Genomic DNA, 21,279 nt, shown 5'->3' with positions numbered 1-21,279 from the left:
AGGGAAGCAAGCGCCGGCAGGGGTGCCGGGAGTATGGCTCTGCGACGCAGCGTCTCGTTCCTTCAAGGAACTAGGGTTACATACGTAACCTTGAGACGTTCCTTTTCAGGAACTCGAGCTGCGTCGAAACGCTTTTGGGGAACGATGTGCCCACGCTGCCAGACTTCCAAATCCCTGCCTAGTGTGTAGTCAAAAGAGCACAGCTAAGACGAGAGAACAGAAGAGCCGGCGTGGCTCGCATGTCAAGATCGTAAAATCGGACAAATGTGGAGGGCGTGGACCACCCCGCAGCGTTGCAGATGTCCAAGAGGGACACACCTGCTGAGAAGGCCTTGGAGGCCGCCATACCCCGAGTAGAGTGAGCCTTGGCCCCCAAAGGAGGGGGAAGACCAGAGGACTCATAGGAGACGTTGATAGCCTCGACTATCCAACGACTAAGGGTCTGCTTGGTGGCAGGAGAACCCTTGTTAGAAGGACCGTAGCAAACAAGCAATTGGTCTGATTTTCTCCACAGGGCAGCTCTGTGGACGTATGCGTCCAGTGCTCGCACTGGACACATACAGTTTGGCTTCTCTTGGTCTGGCTCCCGAAAGGGAGGAGGACAGAAGGCCTGCAGTACGATAGGTTGTGGTGTAACAGAGGGAACCTTCGGAACGTAACCCGCTCGAGGGTATAAGAATGCTTTGGCCATACCAGGGGCAAAGTCTAAGTAAGTAGGGGCCACCGAAAGGGCCTGAAGATCTCCAACTCTCTTTAGTGAGGTGATTGCCAGTAACAGGGCAAATTTAAGTGTCAGATGTCTATCTGAGATATCTTGTATTGGCTCGAATGGAGCTTTACAAAGAGCCTCTAGAACCACAACCAAATCCCAGGGGGGAACACGGGATCGTACTGGAGGTCTCAGCCTCAGCGCACCGCGGAGGAAACGTGTAACTAAGGGGTGTCTACCCACTGACTGACCATTGAAAGGGACATGGAAAGCAGCTATGGCCGCCACGTAAACCTTTAAGGTGGAGTGGGATAACCCCGCAGAGAGCCTGGCTTGTAAAAACTCCAGAACTGTACCAACTGGGCAGTCTGCTGGGTCAAGCTGGCGGTCTCTGCACCATGAAGTGAAGAGCTTCCACTTCAGGGCGTACAGTTTCCTCGTAGAGGGAGCTCTGGATTGGAGTAGGGTCTCAACAACCTCGGTTGAGAGACCAGCTGCTAACAGCTGTGCCCCCTCAGGGGACACACCCACAGCTTCCACAACTCCGGGCGAGGGTGAACTATCGTGCCCTGCGCCTGTGAGAGTAGGTCTATCCTGATCGGTATTTCCCACGGAGAGCCGTCGAGGAGCGAGACTAGATCTGAGAACCATACTTGGCCCGGCCAGAACGGGGCTACTAGTAATAGACGGGCCCCGTCCCGGCGTACTCTTGCCAGAACTCCCGGGAGCAGAGCGATAGGGGGAAAAGCGTACAGACGAAGCCTCGGCCAGGTCTGTACCATAGCGTCCAGTCCCAGAGGAGCTGGATGAACTAGAGAGAACCAGAGGGGACATTGCGATGTCTCCTGAGTCGGGGTGAAGCATCCATTCCCCGGGCCTCGGCCCCTGTCTCGACAGTATGTCTGCTCCCACATTCAATCTCCCAGGAATATACACTGCTCTGATCGAGAGGAGTTTGCCCTGGGACCACAGAAGGATCTGGTGTGCCAGCTTGTACAAGGGGCGCGAACGCAGACCCCCCTGGTGATTGATATAAGAGACCACTGATGTGTTGTCGGTGCGCACCAACACATGGTGACCTCTCAGGTCTGGGAGGAAATATTTCAATGCTCGATAGACCGCTAGTATCTCTAGGCAATTGATGTGCCATGTTAGATGGCGACCACTCCACAGACTGCGGGCAGGGTGGCCGCTCATGACCGCACCCCAACCGGTGAGGGACGCATCTGTCGCTAGCGTTACACGGCGACAAGGAACTCCCAGCACCGGGCCCTGATTCAAGAACCAAGGTTTCCTCCACATGTCTAAGGCACGAAGGCACCGCCGCGTGACCTTGATAACTCGAAGTGGATTTACCCTCGGGGAAAAGCCCTTGGACTTGAGCCACCACTGTAGGGGTCTCATGTGCAGCAGGCCAAAAGGTATCACGTTGGACGCAGCTGCCATCAGCCCTAACAATCTCTGAAATTGTTTGACAGTGAGTGACTGGCCTTCTTTGACTCTCTCGACTGATGTGAGGATCGACTCGATCCGAGCAGGAGACAGACGTGCCTGCATCGTGGTCGAATTCCACACTACGCCTAGATAGGTGGTTCTCTGAACTGGAGAAAGTACACTCTTCTTGGCTCTTAGTCTCAAACCCAGCTCCCCCATGTGTGCGAGAACGACATCTCGATGTCGAGCCGCCATCTGCTCTGATTGAGCTAGGATCAACCAATCGTCGATATAATTTAAAATGCGGATGCCCTGCATACGGAGGGATACCAGAGCCGCATCCATACATTTCGTGAACGTGCGGGGTGAGAGTGCGAGGCCAAAGGGAAGTACTCGATATTGATAAGCTTTGCCCCCGAAAGCGAACCTCAGAAACTTCCTGTGTTGTGGAAGGATGGATATGGAAGTATGCGTCTTTGAGATCTATTGTGACAAACCAGTCCTCGGATCTGATTTGAGCTACAATCTGTTTGACAGTGAGCATTTTGAACTTCAGTGGCATTACTGAGAGGTTTAGATGACATAAGTCTAAGATCGAACGCAATTCCCCATCCTTCTTTGGAACTATGAAATACCGGCTATAAAACCCGGACTCCCTGACTAGAGGAGGGACCACCTCGATGGCCTCCTTCCTAAAAAGGGTATTCACTTTTTGTTCCATAACCAGAGCCTGCAGGAGGCCGACTATTGTCTTTCCACTGTGCGCAGGACCCATTGAGATACATTGGCAGTAGTTTCCATGCTGCTAGCTAATGTACTAAGGGAATCAGTCTCTCGAGACTTATCTCTGGAGTAAGAGGCCCCCGAAGGGGAGGCGAGCATCCCAGCTCTGCTACGCTCATGGGCGGAAATAACTGAGTAGTGCTCGCTGGAGGCCGCTGCACCCTGAAACTCCGGCAGGGTTGGCAGACCCACCTCCCGAGGGCACTGAGGTGAGACGGGCACCGTGTAATGAGGTGGACACCGCTCTACCCCAGTAGGGGCTGCCCTCTGTAGTCGTGACTGTTTGTACGCGGAGGGGGCTGCTCCCGCCCAGCAGTCCCTCCAGTACATCTAACTTCATGAGTCAAATAACTGTCATTATATTCCTCAGAATTTAATGAAATCAAACAATCAGACAAGTAAATACGGTCTGGATTGTGATACAATACACATTGAAGTGATATATTGAACTTCTCGAAGTTAGATAACAGTCATTAGATTCCTCAGAATCTAATGCAATCCAAATGAAATCAAACAATCAGACAAGTAAACACGGTCTAGATTGTGATAAAGTACACATATAGTGATATATTGACTTCTCAGAGTCATATTCCTCAGAATTTAAAAATAATCAAACAATCAGACAAGTAAACACGGTCTAGATTGTGATAAAGTACACATTGAAGTGATAGAACCAACTCCTGCTTATTAAATGGAGTTAAAAATAACCAGACACGCGGTCGGGTATGGAAAAATTCACATCAAAACTGAAAATGATGTAATACACGCGTTGCCTCGACAGCGCGCGAATAGCTTAGTCACACAAACAATATTAATCCCCTCGGAGATTAAATAGCTGCTCACTAACGCTGCCCGTATAATGACACTGTTTGTTTTATACTGTGCTTATGCAACTTTGTTTGTGCAACTACAAGCTCGCCGACGCCCTCCGTGTCAATCTCCTCGGAGAAAGAAAGGCAGAGCGTCAAGCCCGACGCTCGGGGGGAAGAGCCGAAGCTCGGACTTCCAAACCCTGGAATCAGGCAGATCTGATGGGTACGGTAGGAGATAAGGACGTGCCCGTCTCCATACCTTCCAGCAGATCGATCTGCGAACCCAACGAATGCCGGCGCGGCTTCGCCTCGGCGAAAGCGGAACCGGCATCGCGAGGAACGCTTGCGAAGGCTCACTTCTCGAAGAGAGCCCTGTGGGATCGAAGCGTCCGCATTGGCATTCGTTCACAATGCGGGCAGTCGGCCCCCTCGAGAGCCGACTCAGCGTGCTTCGATCCCAGGCAAGCCACGCACAAACTGTGTGTATCCCCACTCGTAATGTAGCGAGGGCAGGGAGGAACACACAATCTATAACGTGGCTTGGAATCGCCCTTCATATGTTAGGTCTTTGCTTTTGTTTCGGCATATTGAGCTGTTTTAGCGATCTTTTAATGGCTAAGGGACAGACAACAATAAATAGGACCAACAGGACAGACTTTGACATGCACACACAGAGCGCTTGCTGACAGATTCGAAGCAGAATCCAGCTGCACGGCACGTGCTTTTATAGCTTCCTGGTCGCTACGTCATCCCGCCCGTGACGTCACGCCTTTCCGATGGACTGATGGCACACGATATTCAGAGTCGGTCTCGTCAGGGACGTTCCCCAAAAGCGTTTCGACGCAGCTCGAGTTCCTGAAAAGGAATGGGGCTTTATTAGTGCTGTTCATTGATTTGAGTAACTTTTTTGACATTTGAGTATAAAGTGTTTTGATTCTACAATATATGGTGTAAAAACGTCTGAGTGCTGCCCTCTTCAGATTGAACGGTGGCTACTGCAGTTGATTTTTCCTATTGGAAGTTGCGGAGGCAAGTGACGTAAGCGGTGGCAGGTGACGTAAGCAGTTTCCAGCTCACCACGCCCCTTGGTACGAGCTACCACGCCCTTGGCAGTATAAAACCATCAAAATCACTGTAGTGAGTCAGGAGCTGGAATTGCGAGTATTGATAATGACCAGGATAGTCTATTATAGCATCTATTTAGCATATCAATTATAGATTTATTAAGATCTTCAAGTTAGCATAGATTTATCTGTATTTATTACAGTGGTCAGGATGGTACGGAAGTGTGTTGCTAGTTGCGACAGCACTGCTGGACTGCATAGTTTACCAGCAGACTTTAAAATTAGGAGCCAGTGGTTGCATGCACTTGGCCTGGAAGACCGCAAGTTCCCGCCTAGAGCTGGAGTGTGCAAACTGCATTTTACACGGGATTATTTCTCCAACGCAATGTAGGTGGAAATGGGCTTCTCCACACAGCTCGCGCTGAAAAGCGACGCGGTGCGGGAGTTAAGACCGCAGTTTGAGCCAGCGGCTCAATTTGATATGAACAGACACCTTCAGGTGAACGTGGGGGAGAAAAGTCCTCTACTTCAAATGATCGCTCTGTTGCAAAGCTACTTGCGTCACTACAGTCACTCTCCATTTTAGCGTCTCTGACAGAAGCTGTCAATCAATCCGTCACTGCGGGTCTTAGGTTCACGCCGCTCTCGCTCAGCCCCGCCCTAGGTTCATCCCCTCTATCTCCGCTGTGATCTGCCCACTTTTCAGCATTTTTCAAATATTGTCAGTGGGTGGAGTCAGGCTCTGAGCAGGGGTTTAGTTACACTTTAATATTTAGCTCAGGCGCCTCCCATTTCTCTTGATTATGGCTGAGATGTTTCTACACTTTGATTGGAGTCCACCTGTGGTAAATTAAATTGATTGGACATGATTTGGAAAGGCCCTCACCTCTCTATAATAGGCCTCACAGCAGACAATGCATATCACAGCAAAACAAAGCCATGAGGTCAAAGGAACTGCCTGCAGAGCTCAGAGACAGGATTGTATCGAGGCACAGGTCCGGGCAAGTCTAAAATAATAAATAAAAAATTCTGCTGCACTTAAGGTTCCCAAGAGCACAGTGGCTTCCATAGATCTCAAATGGAAGAAGTTTGCCACAATCAGGACTCTTCCAAGAGTTGGTTGCTCTGCCAAACTGAGCAATTGACGGAGAAAGGCTTTGCCTAAACTGGTGACCAAGAACCTGATGGTCTCTCTAGTTGAGTTCCATGATCCTATATATGCAGATAGGAGAAACCTACAGAAGGACAATCATCACTGCAACACTCCACCAATCTGGGCTTTATAGCGGTGTGAGCAAACTCAATCCTCTCTTCAGTGAAGACACATGAAAACACACACAGAATTCGCAAAACAGCATCTAAAGGACCCTCACACTATATTTTCTGGTCTGATGAACCTCAGTTCTAAGCATCACATTTGAAGGAATCCAGCTCTGCTCATCACCTTCAGAGTATCATCCTAAAAGTATAGTGTGCTGGTAGCAACCTCATGCTGTGGGGGTGTTTTTCAGCTGCAGTGACTGGGAGACTGGTCAGGGTTGAGGGAAAGCTGAATGGAGCAAAGTACAGAGAAATCTTCAATGAAAACCTGTTCCACAGCGCTCAGGACCTCAGACTGGGAAGAAGATTCACCTTCCAACATCCAGTGGCCCTAAGAACACATCCAATGCAACACAGGAGTGGCTTATGGACACCTCTGTGAATGTCATAGAGTGGCCCAGCCAGAGCCCTGACTTGAACCCTATTGAACATCTCTAGAGAGACCTGAAAATGGCTGTCCACTGACGGTCCCCATCCAATCTGACCGAGCTTGAGAGGATTTGCAAAGAAGAATGTCAGAAAATCCCCCAATCCAGGTGTGCAAAGCTTGTTGCTTCATACCCCAAAACTCTCGAGGCTGTAATTGCTGCCAAAGGAGCTTCAACTAAGTATTGATTAAATACTTATACTGAATACTTTTGTGAATGTGATATTTCAGTTTTCTTATTTTTAAATAAATTTACAGACACTTATGAGGTACGCAGTGTAGATTCATGAGAAATTAATTTAAACAAATCAGGTTGCAACACAGCACAATGGAAAAAAGGTAAAGGGGGTCTAAATGCTTTCTGAATGCACTGTATAATTTTAGTCAACAGAAAATAAAAATGTGCAAACTGACAAAAATGTGTCAAACATATCCTAACAAACTATACATCAATGGAACCCTTATTTATCCAGCTTTAATATGATGTTAAAATCTCATTTGACCCTTATGACTGGTTTTGTGGTCCAGGGTCACACATGATAATATTTCTTGTCTTCTTTCGAGACTGTTATTAATTTTCTGGGTTTTAGAAACCGTTAAGGATATTGCATTACTTGTAGTGGGTAGTTACAGCAATGGTGGATGTTTTCTTTGATTCTTGCACCATCCGTCTTCAGGGGATCTGGATCTGGGAACAGTTCCATTTGCAGAGCAGAATGTCCATCGTGGATCGCTGCGGATCCGTGGGGTTCAGGAACTGGATTCTGGAGACTATACCTGTGTGGCCTCAAATGTTGCAGGGTCTGCCTCTGCTGTGGTCATACTACAGGTGGGAGGTGAGAACAAGACCTCAGCTGCATTACAAGCTGACACAATATAAATATTACTGTGCATTTTATACGGAACCGTTTCATTTTATGTGGGCTTTTATTTATTGAGCTCACTGTCGCAGTATTTCTATTGCTTTTCCAAAACTTTGAAGCATATGTAGTTCATAGCATGAATCAAAAACCCTGGACAGAACTATCTGATTTTAAGCAGAACACACCCAAAAGCCCATGAGCTTCCAAACCGCAACTGGAAATGTTCTCTCTGCTTTGTTGCAGAGTGTGAAATTCGGAGAGCAAAATAATTATTTTGGGAATGTGTCTTTAACGGGACTTTTAACAGCTCCTGACAGGATTCTCAGACTCCCAGTAGCTCATGGCCAGTTTACGAGCATGCTTGAATGATTCAAAGCTGGATCATAGCTTTATATAGAACTTGCATTAAAAGTTATATGTGCCACTAGCATCAATAAGCATAGTTACAGAAATAATGATTGTTATAAATTATGACTGATTCATGTTCTAGTTCCCAGAAAGCTTCCTCTTTATGCCACTGGTCAATCAAACAGGTGTTCTTGCATTCAAACTCACACCATTGGTTGAGAAAATATTTATCTGGTCATAATATGCAAATAAACTAAGCAATGTGACCAAACTTTTTGAGAGAGTCACCTTACAGATGTCTTTGTTTAGTAAATGTTTTTTTCTGAATAATAAACTGGGATGGGAGAAAATATTTTTACATTGTAAAAAATGACAAACTTTACATCATAATTATTATCCTACATATAATATGTGAGGGGAAAAAGGAAAAATATGTTGGAAATAAATTTGTTCAGTTTAATATTGGTTGTAAAGCTGATTTTTTCCATCTATATATTTTCTACTTTGTTCTCAGATATAATACAGTAGTTTTTACACTTTCTCAATGCCAGGGACACCGAAATACAATAAAGACACCTGTACATAAAAACCAATTTACACTGTGTGTTAAACACACACACACACACACACACACACACACACACACACACACACACACACACACACACACACACACACACACTAAGCATGATGTTATTGTTATTGACTTTGGCTTTGTTGGATGTGGCAAAATATGTTGTTCATCTAAAGCCAGATCAAATGAATTAAGTATTATATAAATATAAATTATATTTTATTTTCATTTATTAACAGGCAAAAACACAGTAATATACTAATTCTGATTATTAAACTAAAATAATAATAAAATCCAATAACAGCAACAATAATAATAATTATAAAATATAAATATTTAAATTGTAAAGAAGGAGTTTATGTTTTTTTTTTATGTTGTTGCAGCTGCTCCTACATTCTCAGAGTCTCCCGTGGACATAACGGCTAGTGTGGGTGACAACATTACTCTACCATGCATCGCACATGGTTTCCCCACACCTTCTCTGACATGGAGACGCCAGGATGGACGTCCCATTTTTGGCAAGTCATCTGGCCACATCGGCACCTCTCAACTGCCTTCCGGTGCCCTTCAGATCCAGAGTGAGTTTCTATATTTATCTTTGCATAGATGTTTAGGGAGGTCGTCTTCTAGCGAAATCCCTCCCAGATACTATATGCGAGGATCTAACGGACATGGTTCAACCACAAGAGGATAGTGAAGATGTTATTTTAGGTGTTGACATGCAGGGGAGGCTCTGAAACCAACTGCTGCGATAGAGGAAATAGAAGCAGTCCAGCTGAGAGCTTCCTCTCTCAGAGAGTGGGCTGAGAGGAGGTCTCCTCACCCCAGGCCTGATCAGGGGTTGGGTGGGGTAAAAGTCTAACCGCAGGGCAGGCCTCTAGAGCCAACACTGGAGCTTCTGGCAGGACAGGGAGCTACATATGGACAAAGTAGAGCTCTAAATCTTTATAGGCTATAATGTTTTTTATTGGACAGCCTCTATAGTATTAGCATTGAACATCTCATCTGGATAACCTGGTTACTAAAAGCATTCTGAGCAAACGTGACTAGTCCTACCTTCCCTTTGAGAGTGTGTGTGTGTATGTGTTTGTATAGGCCGACAAAGTTTATTGAAATATATATATATATATATATATATATATATATATATATATATATATATATATATATATATATATATATATATATATATATATATTTATATATATATATATACATACATAAGTTTTGTTCCAGTAATGCTAAGCTGAATTTTACAATCTTCAGTGTCCCATGATCCTTGAGAAAGCATTCTTCTGATATTTGATTAGCTGCTGAATTATTATTAGAGCTCTGATTTTAATAACTATTATTATTATTATTATTATTATCAGTGGTATTTTTGGTGAAATTTTTTTACAGGATTCTTTGATGAACGGGATATATTTGAAATATTTATTAGATTTGTATAGATTATAAATGTCTTTACTGTCACTTTTGATAATTTTAATGCATCATTGCTGGATATCAAAATTCATTAAAATAAAAAAAAGAAATAAATCATACTGACCCAATACCTTTGAATGGTAGTGTATCACAGTTTTTTCATAAATATTAAGCAGCCGAATTGCTTTCAGCATTGATAATAAGAAGTTTATTGAGCAGCAAATCATCACATCAGAATAATTTCTGAAGGATCATGTGACACTGAAGACTAGAGTAATGATGCTGAAAATCCAGCTTTGTCATCAGAGAAATAAATTAAATTTTAAAATATATTAATGAAAAAAGAGTTATTTACCATTGCTATTTCTATTGCATTTTTGATTTAATAAATGCAGCCTCATTAAGAAACTATCAAAATCTGCAACAAATCTTAATAATTCCAGACTTTGGGCCAGCTGTGTCTTTGTGAAAATTTGCGATCATTCCTACTCGCATAGCACTGGATATACATACAACACTCCATACTTGCACACAAATGTATTGCGCAAATGTGACACTGATTTATACTATTTATATCTATTTCAACAGCTACTAATGTGATTGCAAATGACTATTGTATGAATTTCACACACGCAGACTGTTGCACAACATTCATAACAGTTTCATTGTTTTAAATCAGATGAACATTTGCATATAAAGTAGTGAGTGTGTAATGCTCTCAAACAAAAATGAATAGCCGCTAATGAAGTCAGAACTGTCATCACAATGGAATTAATAGCTGGACTGTAAGTTACAAGAGAACCAGCATTGCTATAAATTCTCTTTCTCTTCCAAAAGCGCCAACAGCGCCAAGAACCGAATGCGTTTTTTAACAAATGTAAAACTTTAATGGTTAATTAATTAGATCTGTAACAAACGTGCAGATGTGTGTCATTAAAAACCATTCATCATAAACGATGACTTAAGATCCAAGACATCATCTGTAGCATCTATTTATTTATTATTATTATCAAAGCATGAGGTAGAAAACCGTGGAGAAACAAGTTCATAAATTGGGAATGCACTGATATCAAAAAAACAATGTCCAAACAATAAGGCCATTATTATTTTTAGGTTATTTTATATGATAAAGATCACAGTTGGTGTTATTGAGCTGTTAAATGTAACAATAATTTAATAACACCATTACATGTAATCATCATAAAGTCTCAGATATATCTTGGTTTAAGAGTTTATTATTATTATTTTTTTATTGTTATTGTTAGTAATGTGAATTGGTTAGTTGCATTTAAGTGAGTGTAAGATGATGACAAAGGTATTCTAAACATAAAAAACATGAAAAAATGCAGTAATAAACATTAAAGCTACTTTATCTATACTACTACAGTATATGACTCTAAAATAAGAGACATTAGAAAAATATTGTAGGTTATTATTTGTGTGTTTCGTTAAACCAGTCACATTCCTGACTGAATGTTCTTTATGTTGTTTTTATCCTGACTTTGATGCAAAGGTCAAGATACCTCTTTATTAATGAAGTAAAGCCATTACCAAAAACAAAAAACGCACAAACACATCCATATGTGATCTATCTAATGACCACACATCCATTTCACATTATTAACAGCAAACTAGAATTAAGCTGAATGGTTTGTTAATGAGTAAAGTATGAAATTACATGTTTATAAGAAAAGAAAATACAAAAGAGCCCTTTATGTTCTAATCAGTGTTCCTCTGTTCCCTCCAGGTGTTTGGGTTGATGATGAAGGTGTTTATGTTTGTGAGGCTAAAAACCAGTTTGGATCCATCAAGGCTCTTGCCAGAGTCACTGTTACTGGCTTAGGTATGAACATATATTGTTCTCCTTAACAAATCTGACAAATATTATCACCATAAACTGTCATAATAATTATCTGTCCTGTTTGCAGAAGCCCCATTATTAGTTCAAGGTGCACCAGCTGTCGCAGTGATGATCGGTCAGCCTCTGAACCTTCCCTGTATGTTATTAGATGGCATTCCTCTTCCTGACAGAGTCTGGACGCACAATGGAAAACAAGTGAGTGACGAGAGAGACGCTTACTAGGTGTGAAATTGAAATCCAGGGATAATGGACATTGTTTACACTTATTCTTTTATTGTGATTACTCTGTGTCTAGGTGCGTGTTGGTGGAAGAGTCTTTCTTAGGAGTGACGGCAGTCTGCATGTAGATAGAGCTGGAGCAGGGGATGCTGGGATATATGTGTGCACTGCCATCAATGTAGCAGGATCAGCCAATATAACCGTCACAGTGGAAGTTCATGGTTTGTAGGCAGGGCCTGTTATCATAGAGTATAATTGATTTAGATATTTTTCATGGGCTAGATTTATCAGCGTGATGATAGCAAGAGTGTAATGAGGAGATGATGGAAGAAAGTTTTTTTTTAGACACCCAAATTAAAAGAACAAGTACACTGGTTTCAAACAATCCCTCATCATTTATGGTTTAACTGCCTAACAGTAAGAAACTTAAATGAATTTTTTAAATCTTTATTTTATGTTTCATAAAAGGGAACCGTTAATGGCAACGGGTAAAATTATTATCTTATTACATGTGTCAGAAAAGAGTCTCCAGCTACAATCAAGTCGTACATGCATGCATACATGAAAAATACATAATTAAATAAAATACAGTTAAATATTAATTATATTAAAAAGATTGTTTTTATTATTAGTGGAAATATGTACAAAGAAAATCAATTTGAAGTACATCCAGCATTACAGTAATCCATCTGGTCCTTAATGAAACTAAAATAGATGCCAATATTAGAGTTTCATATTTAGAAGCGCTAAGCTGGAATCCTTGTGAAGTATCTTTGGCGTGAAGTTCTAATTGTGAACCACTGGTTGTTAAGGCCTCGTGAACAGCTGCTATTCTGACCTACTTTTCCAGCCCCTCCTGATATCAAGGCTGGTCCTCTGCACTACACAGCCAACGAGGGCACACCTATCTCCCTGTCCTGTGAAGCAAGTGGGGTCCCCAAACCCACCATTGTCTGGTCCAAGGTACATCACTCTTACTGTGGTCTTTTTTCAGTAATGTTGCTTCTGGCTGTGCTACCATCCCAGCAGTGACAAATAGTGACAGATCGCACCTTGCTATACACTTAGCTGGAATAATTTAGCATAATGGAGGCAGGAGAAGTGCTGATGCAGCATGTTCATCTTTGATGCATGGCTTTCCCAATCGCCTTTCAAATGAATGTATGATCCCGTCCGCCTGCCCCTGTCATGGGAGGTTAAGTTTTCCACCGCTGTTTCACAAAATGATAGATTGGGGGTGTATTGTCCGCAGTATCCATTGAGGCATGTAAATTGCTATTCTGGTCACATGAAAGAAGGTCTGCTAAAGTCATCTTGTTTCTGAGCAAAAAGGGGCTGGGGGATATGCAGGAGGAATGCCTGATTCCTGGTAACCTGAGAAGCTGCTTCAGAGGTTTCGGACAGGATGTGCATTCCAATGGTGCATTCAAGTCACGTCGGAAAAATTGTATATACAAGTTGAATGCACATGAACGTCGCCACAAAGCCCTAATTACGATTGGGAAACTCTGAATTTTCTTTTAGGCCTGAGAAAACATGAAAACATGTTAAACCCAATAGGTGCATCATGTTTTAATAGTACATTTATGAATATATATTTGTTTTATTTAGAGTAAAATAGAGTTGTGTACTTAAGTATTGTACAATTTCTGTAGAATATCCACCTTATTTTTTTAAGAGCAGGTGCAGCCATTTGTAACTTTAATGTGCAAAGCTACCAGGTTCATTCACTTCCTATGGAAGCTTTTAAATAAAAAATGAGATAATTGGAACTTTTTTCTTACAGTTCTGAATTTTTTCTCACTCTTTTGAGGGAAAAGAAGTCAAGATTGCGAGATGTTACCTCACAATTACCTTATAACCAGGTTATAACTGACAATTCTGAGAAGAAAGCCAGAATAGTGAGAACAGTAAATTTGAAATTGCAAGAAAAAAAAGTCTAAATTTTGAGCTAAAAAGCTATAACTATAACTTTTTTTTTTCTTTTTTTTTTATTCAATGCTGAAATGGAAGCTTGTTTCTGCCACAGGATGAGAAATAAAGAAAATTGCAATTACCTTTTTTATTTTGTGGTAGAAATTAGAAAAAGGTTGCTTACTTCTGTGATGCAAAATAAGATGTAATGATTAAAACTACAAAACACACCCAGTGCACATTCTTTATTCATCATTTTGCAGATGTAGAGTGAAAAATATTCTTGAAATATATATAGAAAATGTGTATTGCCATCCTGTTGTAACCGAAGTGATTTGAGCTTCCTAGCTTCCCAGCTCAAAACTTCCCAGGAGGACTTAAAGGCACTTCTTCTCTCCCCAGGGTCGAGATCCCTCAAACAGGCCTGTGTCTGCACCCCTCGAGGCAGATGGAGGTCTGTACATCCCCAGTCCCACAGCGGAGGATGCAGGGGTTTATGTGTGCACCGCCACCAGTGCTGTGGGCTACACCAGCAGAGAGATGCATCTGAGTGTTAACAGTGAGGGAGATATGGATGATTTACTAAAACAATTAAGTGTAGAAGTGGTTTCTGAGTCTCTCATTTCAATAGGCAAACCAAGAATCGTTGGTGCTGAGGGGTCACAAGCAATGGTTAAAATGGCAGCTGAGGTTGGATCAGAGGTCATCCTTCCATGTGAAGTGCATGGAAGTCCTACACCTCTGGTGACTTGGAGCAGAAATGGGCAACCGATACCACCTGTCACAGCCTGGTAGGAAAATAATAATCGTCTTGTGTTGTACTCGCATGCACCATATAGATTATATAAATTCACAAAGACACCTAACCTAACTATCGTTCATACACTAACATGTATCTTAAGCAACAAATCAGCATATTCGAATGGTTTCTGAAGGATCATGTGACACTGAAGACTGGAGTAATGGCTTCTTAAAATACAGCTTTTACTAACTAAGCCCACCTGTCAAATTTGACCCATATTAAGGAATGTAAAAAATGCCCCATATAAGAAAGGAAAAATCACACCGGTTTGGAAGGACATGAGGGGGCAAATGACAGAATTTGACAGAAATTGTCTTGGTCCCAAAGTGTATAATGACAGAAATAAATCTTGAGGTACACAATTTGTGTGAAAGGACATGTTAACCAGTTCTGGCACATACTTTTGGTAAAAGGTTTTCCCAGTTTTCTGTTTATTTTTATATTTTTCAGCATAACTTGCCAAACAGCCTAAGGTCAAAGACCAAATGTGCTCATACTCTTGACAGTGTCACAAACCATGAAGCCGAAAATGATGTGGTATTTAAGTTTTTGCTTTTAGAACAGTTCTATCTTGGTACATAATAAATGGCAAAAATATGTCCTTATGAGTGATGAGGTTTTCTTTTTGTGAAGGAATGGGCCCTCGTGAGGTGATGTAACCATCTATCAAAGGCTTCAGCTGTGTCAAAATTTACCCCAGCTGACTTCTCTTGCCTCATTCTAACTCCCCGGACAAGAACTAGAGCCAGCTCAGTTTCAGCAAGAGCCACCGGTGCTCTGATATAAAGGAGACACATTAGATTTCATCCTGATGGACTGATGCTTTGCATTTATTTGGCATAAGTAAAATCATCATCTGCAGGCATCTTTTTTCTTGCTAATTTCATGTTTTGAGAGTGTTGGATATAGCTGTGTGTTTTCAATTGTAGTGATCTATCATAAGCCAGACTGTAAACTACCCAGGAGTACAATGATGTCACATAGTAAAGGTTAGTGGAGATAAGACTCTCTTATGCTGGCTAAAGTGGAAATTTTTGCCGTCTTTTAAAAAAAAATATTCCAGGTTTAATATCAGTTTAGCTCAATCGATATAATTTAGGTTACAAAAAACTGGGTTACATGAGTCACTCGTAATGGAATTGAATGACGCCAGTCTGTAAACATTACTCAGTACAATGCTCAGTGTTTCAATATTACAGCCACAAGACAAACAATATTAATGTTAACATGATTTTAGTGAGAAAAAAAAACATAAGACTACTAAGCTTTTCTATGTGAAGTTATATCCAATTTTACAACTTTATTACCTTGACAACATAATATGAGCCCTAAAACGACTATAAAAAAATGATGATTTAAACAAATTTACAGCTCAAAGAATACACAAGTTTTAAATGGTGCTTTTATAAAATTATAAGTTTCACATTACTGCTTTTAAGTTCATTCACTTCATTTTAAGTCCCATTTTGGAGTCTGCATGTTTTGCAGAAAAGATTTTTTTTTTTTTGTATTCCCAGTCATTATGGTCCTGTGGACTTGTGTACAGAAATGCAAGGTGTAAAATCACATGAGGTTCAATGGAAAACAGATGTGAAGTTCATTACATCAAGGTTGATGTATTTGCTCAGTAAACAGATGATGGGACTGGGGCTGGAGGTGCTGGGATCAGAAAGAGAAGCGTGCTGGGATTTTTTTATGTAGGTGCTTGAGCATGTAGTGTAGATGGAATTAGTTAGAGAGGGATGCAGCAGATAGATATTGCAAGGGTTTATGGATAACAGCTTTAGGATTAGGTAATGTGGTCTCTCTGTAAAAACAGGGAATTATTGGAATGTTGAGACACTCTATTCCTGCTAAAGCAAGGAATGAGACCTTTGTGTGTGTGTGTGTGTGTGTGTGATTTGAGTGTGAGTCACAAAGGAAGAAGTGTAGCCTGCATAATGTTTGAGTCTCCGGGAGCTTCCTGTCTCATAAAACAGCATGTCGATGTCTCAGTCTGCCTGACGCGAATAACACTCCACTCCAGAGACATCAGCCACACAGGAAAGAAGATTGTGAATGGAAAGTGTTTAATCTAGAATCAGGTGGCTGTAGGGATGTTAGGGGCACCAGTGCTTGCTTTAACCTTTGTGAGTTTGGAGCTTTATCTCACTGTGAACCGGTGTTTTTTTTTATTTTTTTTATTTAGCCTCATTCTCATTCTCTTTCTGGCCCATTCTAGTACTCTTGATTACACTAATAACCCACAGTCCAAATTTGCCAGCTTGCACAAGTGTTGTTTCAAGCTGGTTCAAACTGCCCCAACAGGATCAACACACCGATCCAACTAGAATTTGTTGTTTGTTGGAATTTGTTTGGTGATTTTGAACCTATACCTAAAAGTGTACAATTAATCAATACAGAACACAGGTATTCAACAGATCCAATCTCTAAATTAACATACACATTTTAGGTGCCAGTATGTTATGTGGCAGAGAAATGCAAAAATGATTGTGCATTTCATTAATGTTTACTCTACATTTTTTAAGTTGTCAGCCTTAAAGGGTTAGTTCACCCAAAAATGAAAATGTTGAAAATAACTCTGAATGGATTCGTCTGAAAGAAGAAAGTCATATACACATAGGATTATTTCAGGGCGAGTAATTTATGGCTTAATTTTCAGTTTTGGTTGAACTAACCCTTTAATTTTAAATGTTCAAGCTGGGAACAATAATGCTTTGTAAAAAAAAAAAAAAAAGGCCAAAAGCAACAGTGACTTGAAACTGATGTTGTTTCAGAAATATTCATTGTACATTTTCAAGTTAGCGAAAACACACGCACGCATGCGCGCGCACACACACACACACACACACAAGGAATAAAAGAAACAGTCAAGAAAGAAATACTCTGAAACTGATGCTCTTTCAGAAATATGCACTGTACATTTTCCAGTTAGTAGCCATTTTACAGACATAATGCCTCAAAAAAAAAGTCTAAATATTCTCTTGAAGAGTGCATTTTAGTCTAGCATAGAATCAGAAATTAAAAAAAAAAAAATTCCAAACGTTTTTATCATAAATCAAATGCTTGATTATAACAGCTGCGTTCAAGTTCACATTTTGCAGTTCAGATATGACTTATAGAACAAAACTTTTAGAATTCTGTTAATTCATTAGAAATTGTGTGCAATCTGTGTAAAGTCAATGTTGGGTATGAATCTTGGCCGCGACCCACTATTTAGTGATCTCAGCATTAGTCCACATGTGCAAGACTTGTGAGAAAAAAGTGGGAGGTGGAGTACTTTGTCCCAAAGGGGGTTTTGTTGAATATAGAAGCTTGTAGCTTCCTTTCAGATTTATTAGTTGTATTTGTATTTGGGTTGCCATAATAAAGTTGCTAAGCAAATGTTCAAAAGATTACGATCCAAATGAAACCAAGCTGATTTTCTCAATTGGTTTCAATTGCACAAGTTAGAAACCAGCTTGTATGCATATACACAAGACCACACATTCATACTGTATACACCACACATACTCTTTAGCAGACACTATATAACATGCTTCTTTCAGACTTTGGCACCTGACCTTTGACCTCTTCTTACGCAGGTTCACCATTCTGCCGTCTGGTTCTCTGAAGATTAGTGATGTCAGGCTGATAGACAGTAAATTCTACACCTGTTCTGCCACTAACCCAGCTGGCAACGTCTCACTCACCTACAATTTGCAAGTACAAGGTACAATCCAATAAATTCAGGATTTATCTGTGGAAAAACTCTTAAAATACATGAAATAGAATACAGATTGTTCTATAGGAGTGTTCATAGTTCATACAGTTATCCATCCTTTCAATGACAACTTCTCTTTTGAGGTTTGACAATGGAATTTGATCTTATAACAAAAAACAAAAAGTGCTGTGGTAGAACTATGATACAGTGATAGAATCAGATAGTATTGCCATCATTATTTTTACATCATTGCTTACGGTAAGAAATGGTTCTTTTTGAGCAGCAAATCAGCATATTCGAATTATTTCTTAAGGGTCATGTGACACTGAAGAAAATTCTGCTTTGCCATCAAAGAATAAATTAAATTTTAAAATATTTAAAAAAACAAAACTGTTATTAAACAGTTCATATTTCACCGTTTTGCTGTATTTTTATCAAGTTAATACAGTCTTGATGAACATGAGATCTTTCAAAAGCATTTAAAATCCTAAAAGCTGAACTCAAACTTTTGGATGCTAGTGCATAAAGAGGATAGTGTGGTCTTTGTAGTCATTTACATTCTTAAAATTCTATAATTCAATTTCATGTGCCAAATGAACTACCAAACAACATAGAAACCAAACTTTTCTGTACTGGATTTATCCTAACAGCTAAACCAAGGATTCAGCCAGCACCTCCATCTCTCAAGGCTCTGATTGGCCAGACGGTGATGTTGCCATGTGTGGTCCAAGGAGAGCCAAGCCCTCAGATCAGCTGGCTTCATAAAGGACTTCTTGTGGGCAGTGATAGGATGCTGAAGATCCAGGCGGTCCAGCACTCGGACAGCGGCACCTATAGTTGTGTAGCCAAGAATAGTGCTGGAGAAGATACCATCGAGATTGTTCTGAACATTTTAGGTATGTCTGTTGAGCAAAACTGCAAGAATTACATTGTTCAACTGTAAACATTTGTCATCGCACAAAGAACTCTTTGGGAACCAAAACATTTAAGGCAGGAAATATGTCATGATCCCCAGCCAATCTGAATCATGACTAAACATGACATATGAGTGTGTAAACCAGTGGATATGGTCTCAAATCACTTATCCCTGTGTTCCTGTGCTCTCCACTCTGACCCTTGAGTTGAGCTTTGGCTTTGGGCTTTTTATGTTAACCTTCTACTTGATGTTATTACTTTGCCATGTAACTACTTCTTCAAATGGATTGACTCTAGTATAACTACTTTGTGGTTACAGAGGGCCCCTATTTTAAGACAAACGGAGAGACCATTATTGAGACTGTGGCTAACAGCAGAGTGCTCATCCCTTGCCCTGCAAGAGGTAGGTAAACTAGCTTAGCTTGTCACTTGTCACTATTATTGTATTTGTGGTGTATTTTCTTCTCTACTTCCATGGGTTAATTAATGATTGGTTTAATTCCATTTGCAAGACAAACTAATGTTTTAAAAGACTAAATGTAATTTAAACAAGAGGTGTTAAGTGTGTTGGTGGTTTAAACTAGTTCAACAACCAAAACAGGGGGGAAGTCGTGGCCTAATGGTTAGAGAGTCGGACTCCCAATCGAAAGGTTGTGAGTTCGAGTCCCGGGCCGGCAGGAATTGTGGGTGGGGGGAGTGCATGTACAGTTCGCTCTCCACCTTCAATACCACGACTTAGGTGCCCTTGAGCAAGGCATCGAACCCCCAACTGCTCCCCGGGCGCCGCAGCATAAATGGCTGCCCACTGCTCCGGGTGTGTGCTCACAGTGTGTGTGTGTGTGTGTTCACTGCTCTGTGTGTGTGCATTTCGGATGGGTTAAATGCAGAGCACAAATTCTGAGTATGGGTCACCATACTTGGCTGAATGTCACTTCACTTTCACATCTTTTGTTAACCAACTTTACTAGCTTTTTAAAAAAACGTTTTGCTATTAAACAGTGTGACTGTGCCCATTCAGCAAGACCAGCATGAAGCCAGCATAACTGGCCCCGAAACAACAGGGAAATTTATATTGGTTGATCTTTTTTAGCAAAATTACATTTTAAACAAGTTATTTAATTTTCTCTCCATTTCTAGATATATTCACCATATATTTATGTAAAGTCAGATTTTATTTCTGTCATTTTTGGCTGAGCTCTAGAATGTATCATATAATAGATGCAAAATATTTCTGAAATTTAAGTGAGTTTATCGATAACAAGCTATTCGTAGGCTCTCTCTCTCTCATTTTCTATATGGATGGGTTAAACATTTATTGTAAATATGAAAATCTGACTTGTTCCATGTTTAAGTGCTATAATCAGGTCCCCGGTGCATGTACCAAAACCCTATATCAGAAGTTTAAACTAATCTGGTTTATTAGAATGCAATAGACATGATCATCGAAACCAAACCGATGTTTTTTAGCAGAGTATCTGAAGCTGTGTTCACACCATGTCGTAATCACCATAATACCAAGATGACAACACGTGACATTCTGCTTGGAGCTTAATTATTTGTTTCTATGGCAACACTATCAACGCCAAAGCCCTCACATGCTCCAGAACTTGTATTTATGACTTATGAGCTTGGAATGTTCTGAGAGTTATGACTTAGACCAGTACAGCTATTACTTCGGCGCTAACTCAGATTCCGAGGACATGAGTAAAATGTCATGTGTTGTCATCTCGGAATTACGGTAATTATGACTTGGCGTGAACGAAGCATGAGATAGGAGCTGTAAAGTCAAAGCCCTATTCTGGAAAGGGGGGGGGGGGGCAGCAGCTCATTTGCATTTAAAGAGACATGCATGAAACAGCATGTTTCCACTTCCACTCAAAATAGGCATTTTCAAAATAATATAATAAATGATCTGTGGGGTATTTTGAGCTGAAACTTTACAGACACATTCTGGGGACACCAGAGACTTATATTACATAATGTAAAAGGGGTCATAATAGGTCTCCTTTAAAACTTACTGACCCCAATCTTTTGAAAGGTAGTGTTTCTAAATAATTTTTGCAATTAATAAAGATATAATAGTGAAAGACATATACATTTACATAA

The 21,279-nt window shown here is 40.8% G+C and overlaps 1 protein-coding gene across 2 annotated transcripts in view; it reads left to right on the top strand.

Moving 5' to 3' along the window:
* The window catches only part of hmcn2 (hemicentin 2), an 81,605-nt gene that overhangs the window by 20,499 nt on the left and 39,827 nt on the right, over nt 1–21,279 (top strand). For both annotated transcript variants that reach the window (XM_059503455.1, XM_059503454.1), the window contains exons 15-25: nt 7,227–7,385; nt 8,718–8,912; nt 11,507–11,602; nt 11,688–11,815; nt 11,916–12,060; nt 12,690–12,802; nt 14,156–14,312; nt 14,385–14,544; nt 18,140–18,267; nt 18,909–19,154; nt 19,493–19,576. In XM_059503455.1, coding sequence (XP_059359438.1) covers nt 7,227–7,385; nt 8,718–8,912; nt 11,507–11,602; nt 11,688–11,815; nt 11,916–12,060; nt 12,690–12,802; nt 14,156–14,312; nt 14,385–14,544; nt 18,140–18,267; nt 18,909–19,154; nt 19,493–19,576 — 1,611 coding nt within the window. The remainder of the gene's footprint in view (nt 1–7,226; nt 7,386–8,717; nt 8,913–11,506; nt 11,603–11,687; nt 11,816–11,915; nt 12,061–12,689; nt 12,803–14,155; nt 14,313–14,384; nt 14,545–18,139; nt 18,268–18,908; nt 19,155–19,492; nt 19,577–21,279) is intronic.

The sequence above is a fragment of the Carassius carassius genome, chromosome 21 (assembly GCF_963082965.1).
Source record: "Carassius carassius chromosome 21, fCarCar2.1, whole genome shotgun sequence".
Classification (NCBI taxonomy): domain Eukaryota; kingdom Metazoa; phylum Chordata; class Actinopteri; order Cypriniformes; family Cyprinidae; genus Carassius; species Carassius carassius.
Note: the sequence above shows the minus strand (reverse complement) of the source record. Positions and strands in the feature narration are given on the sequence as shown.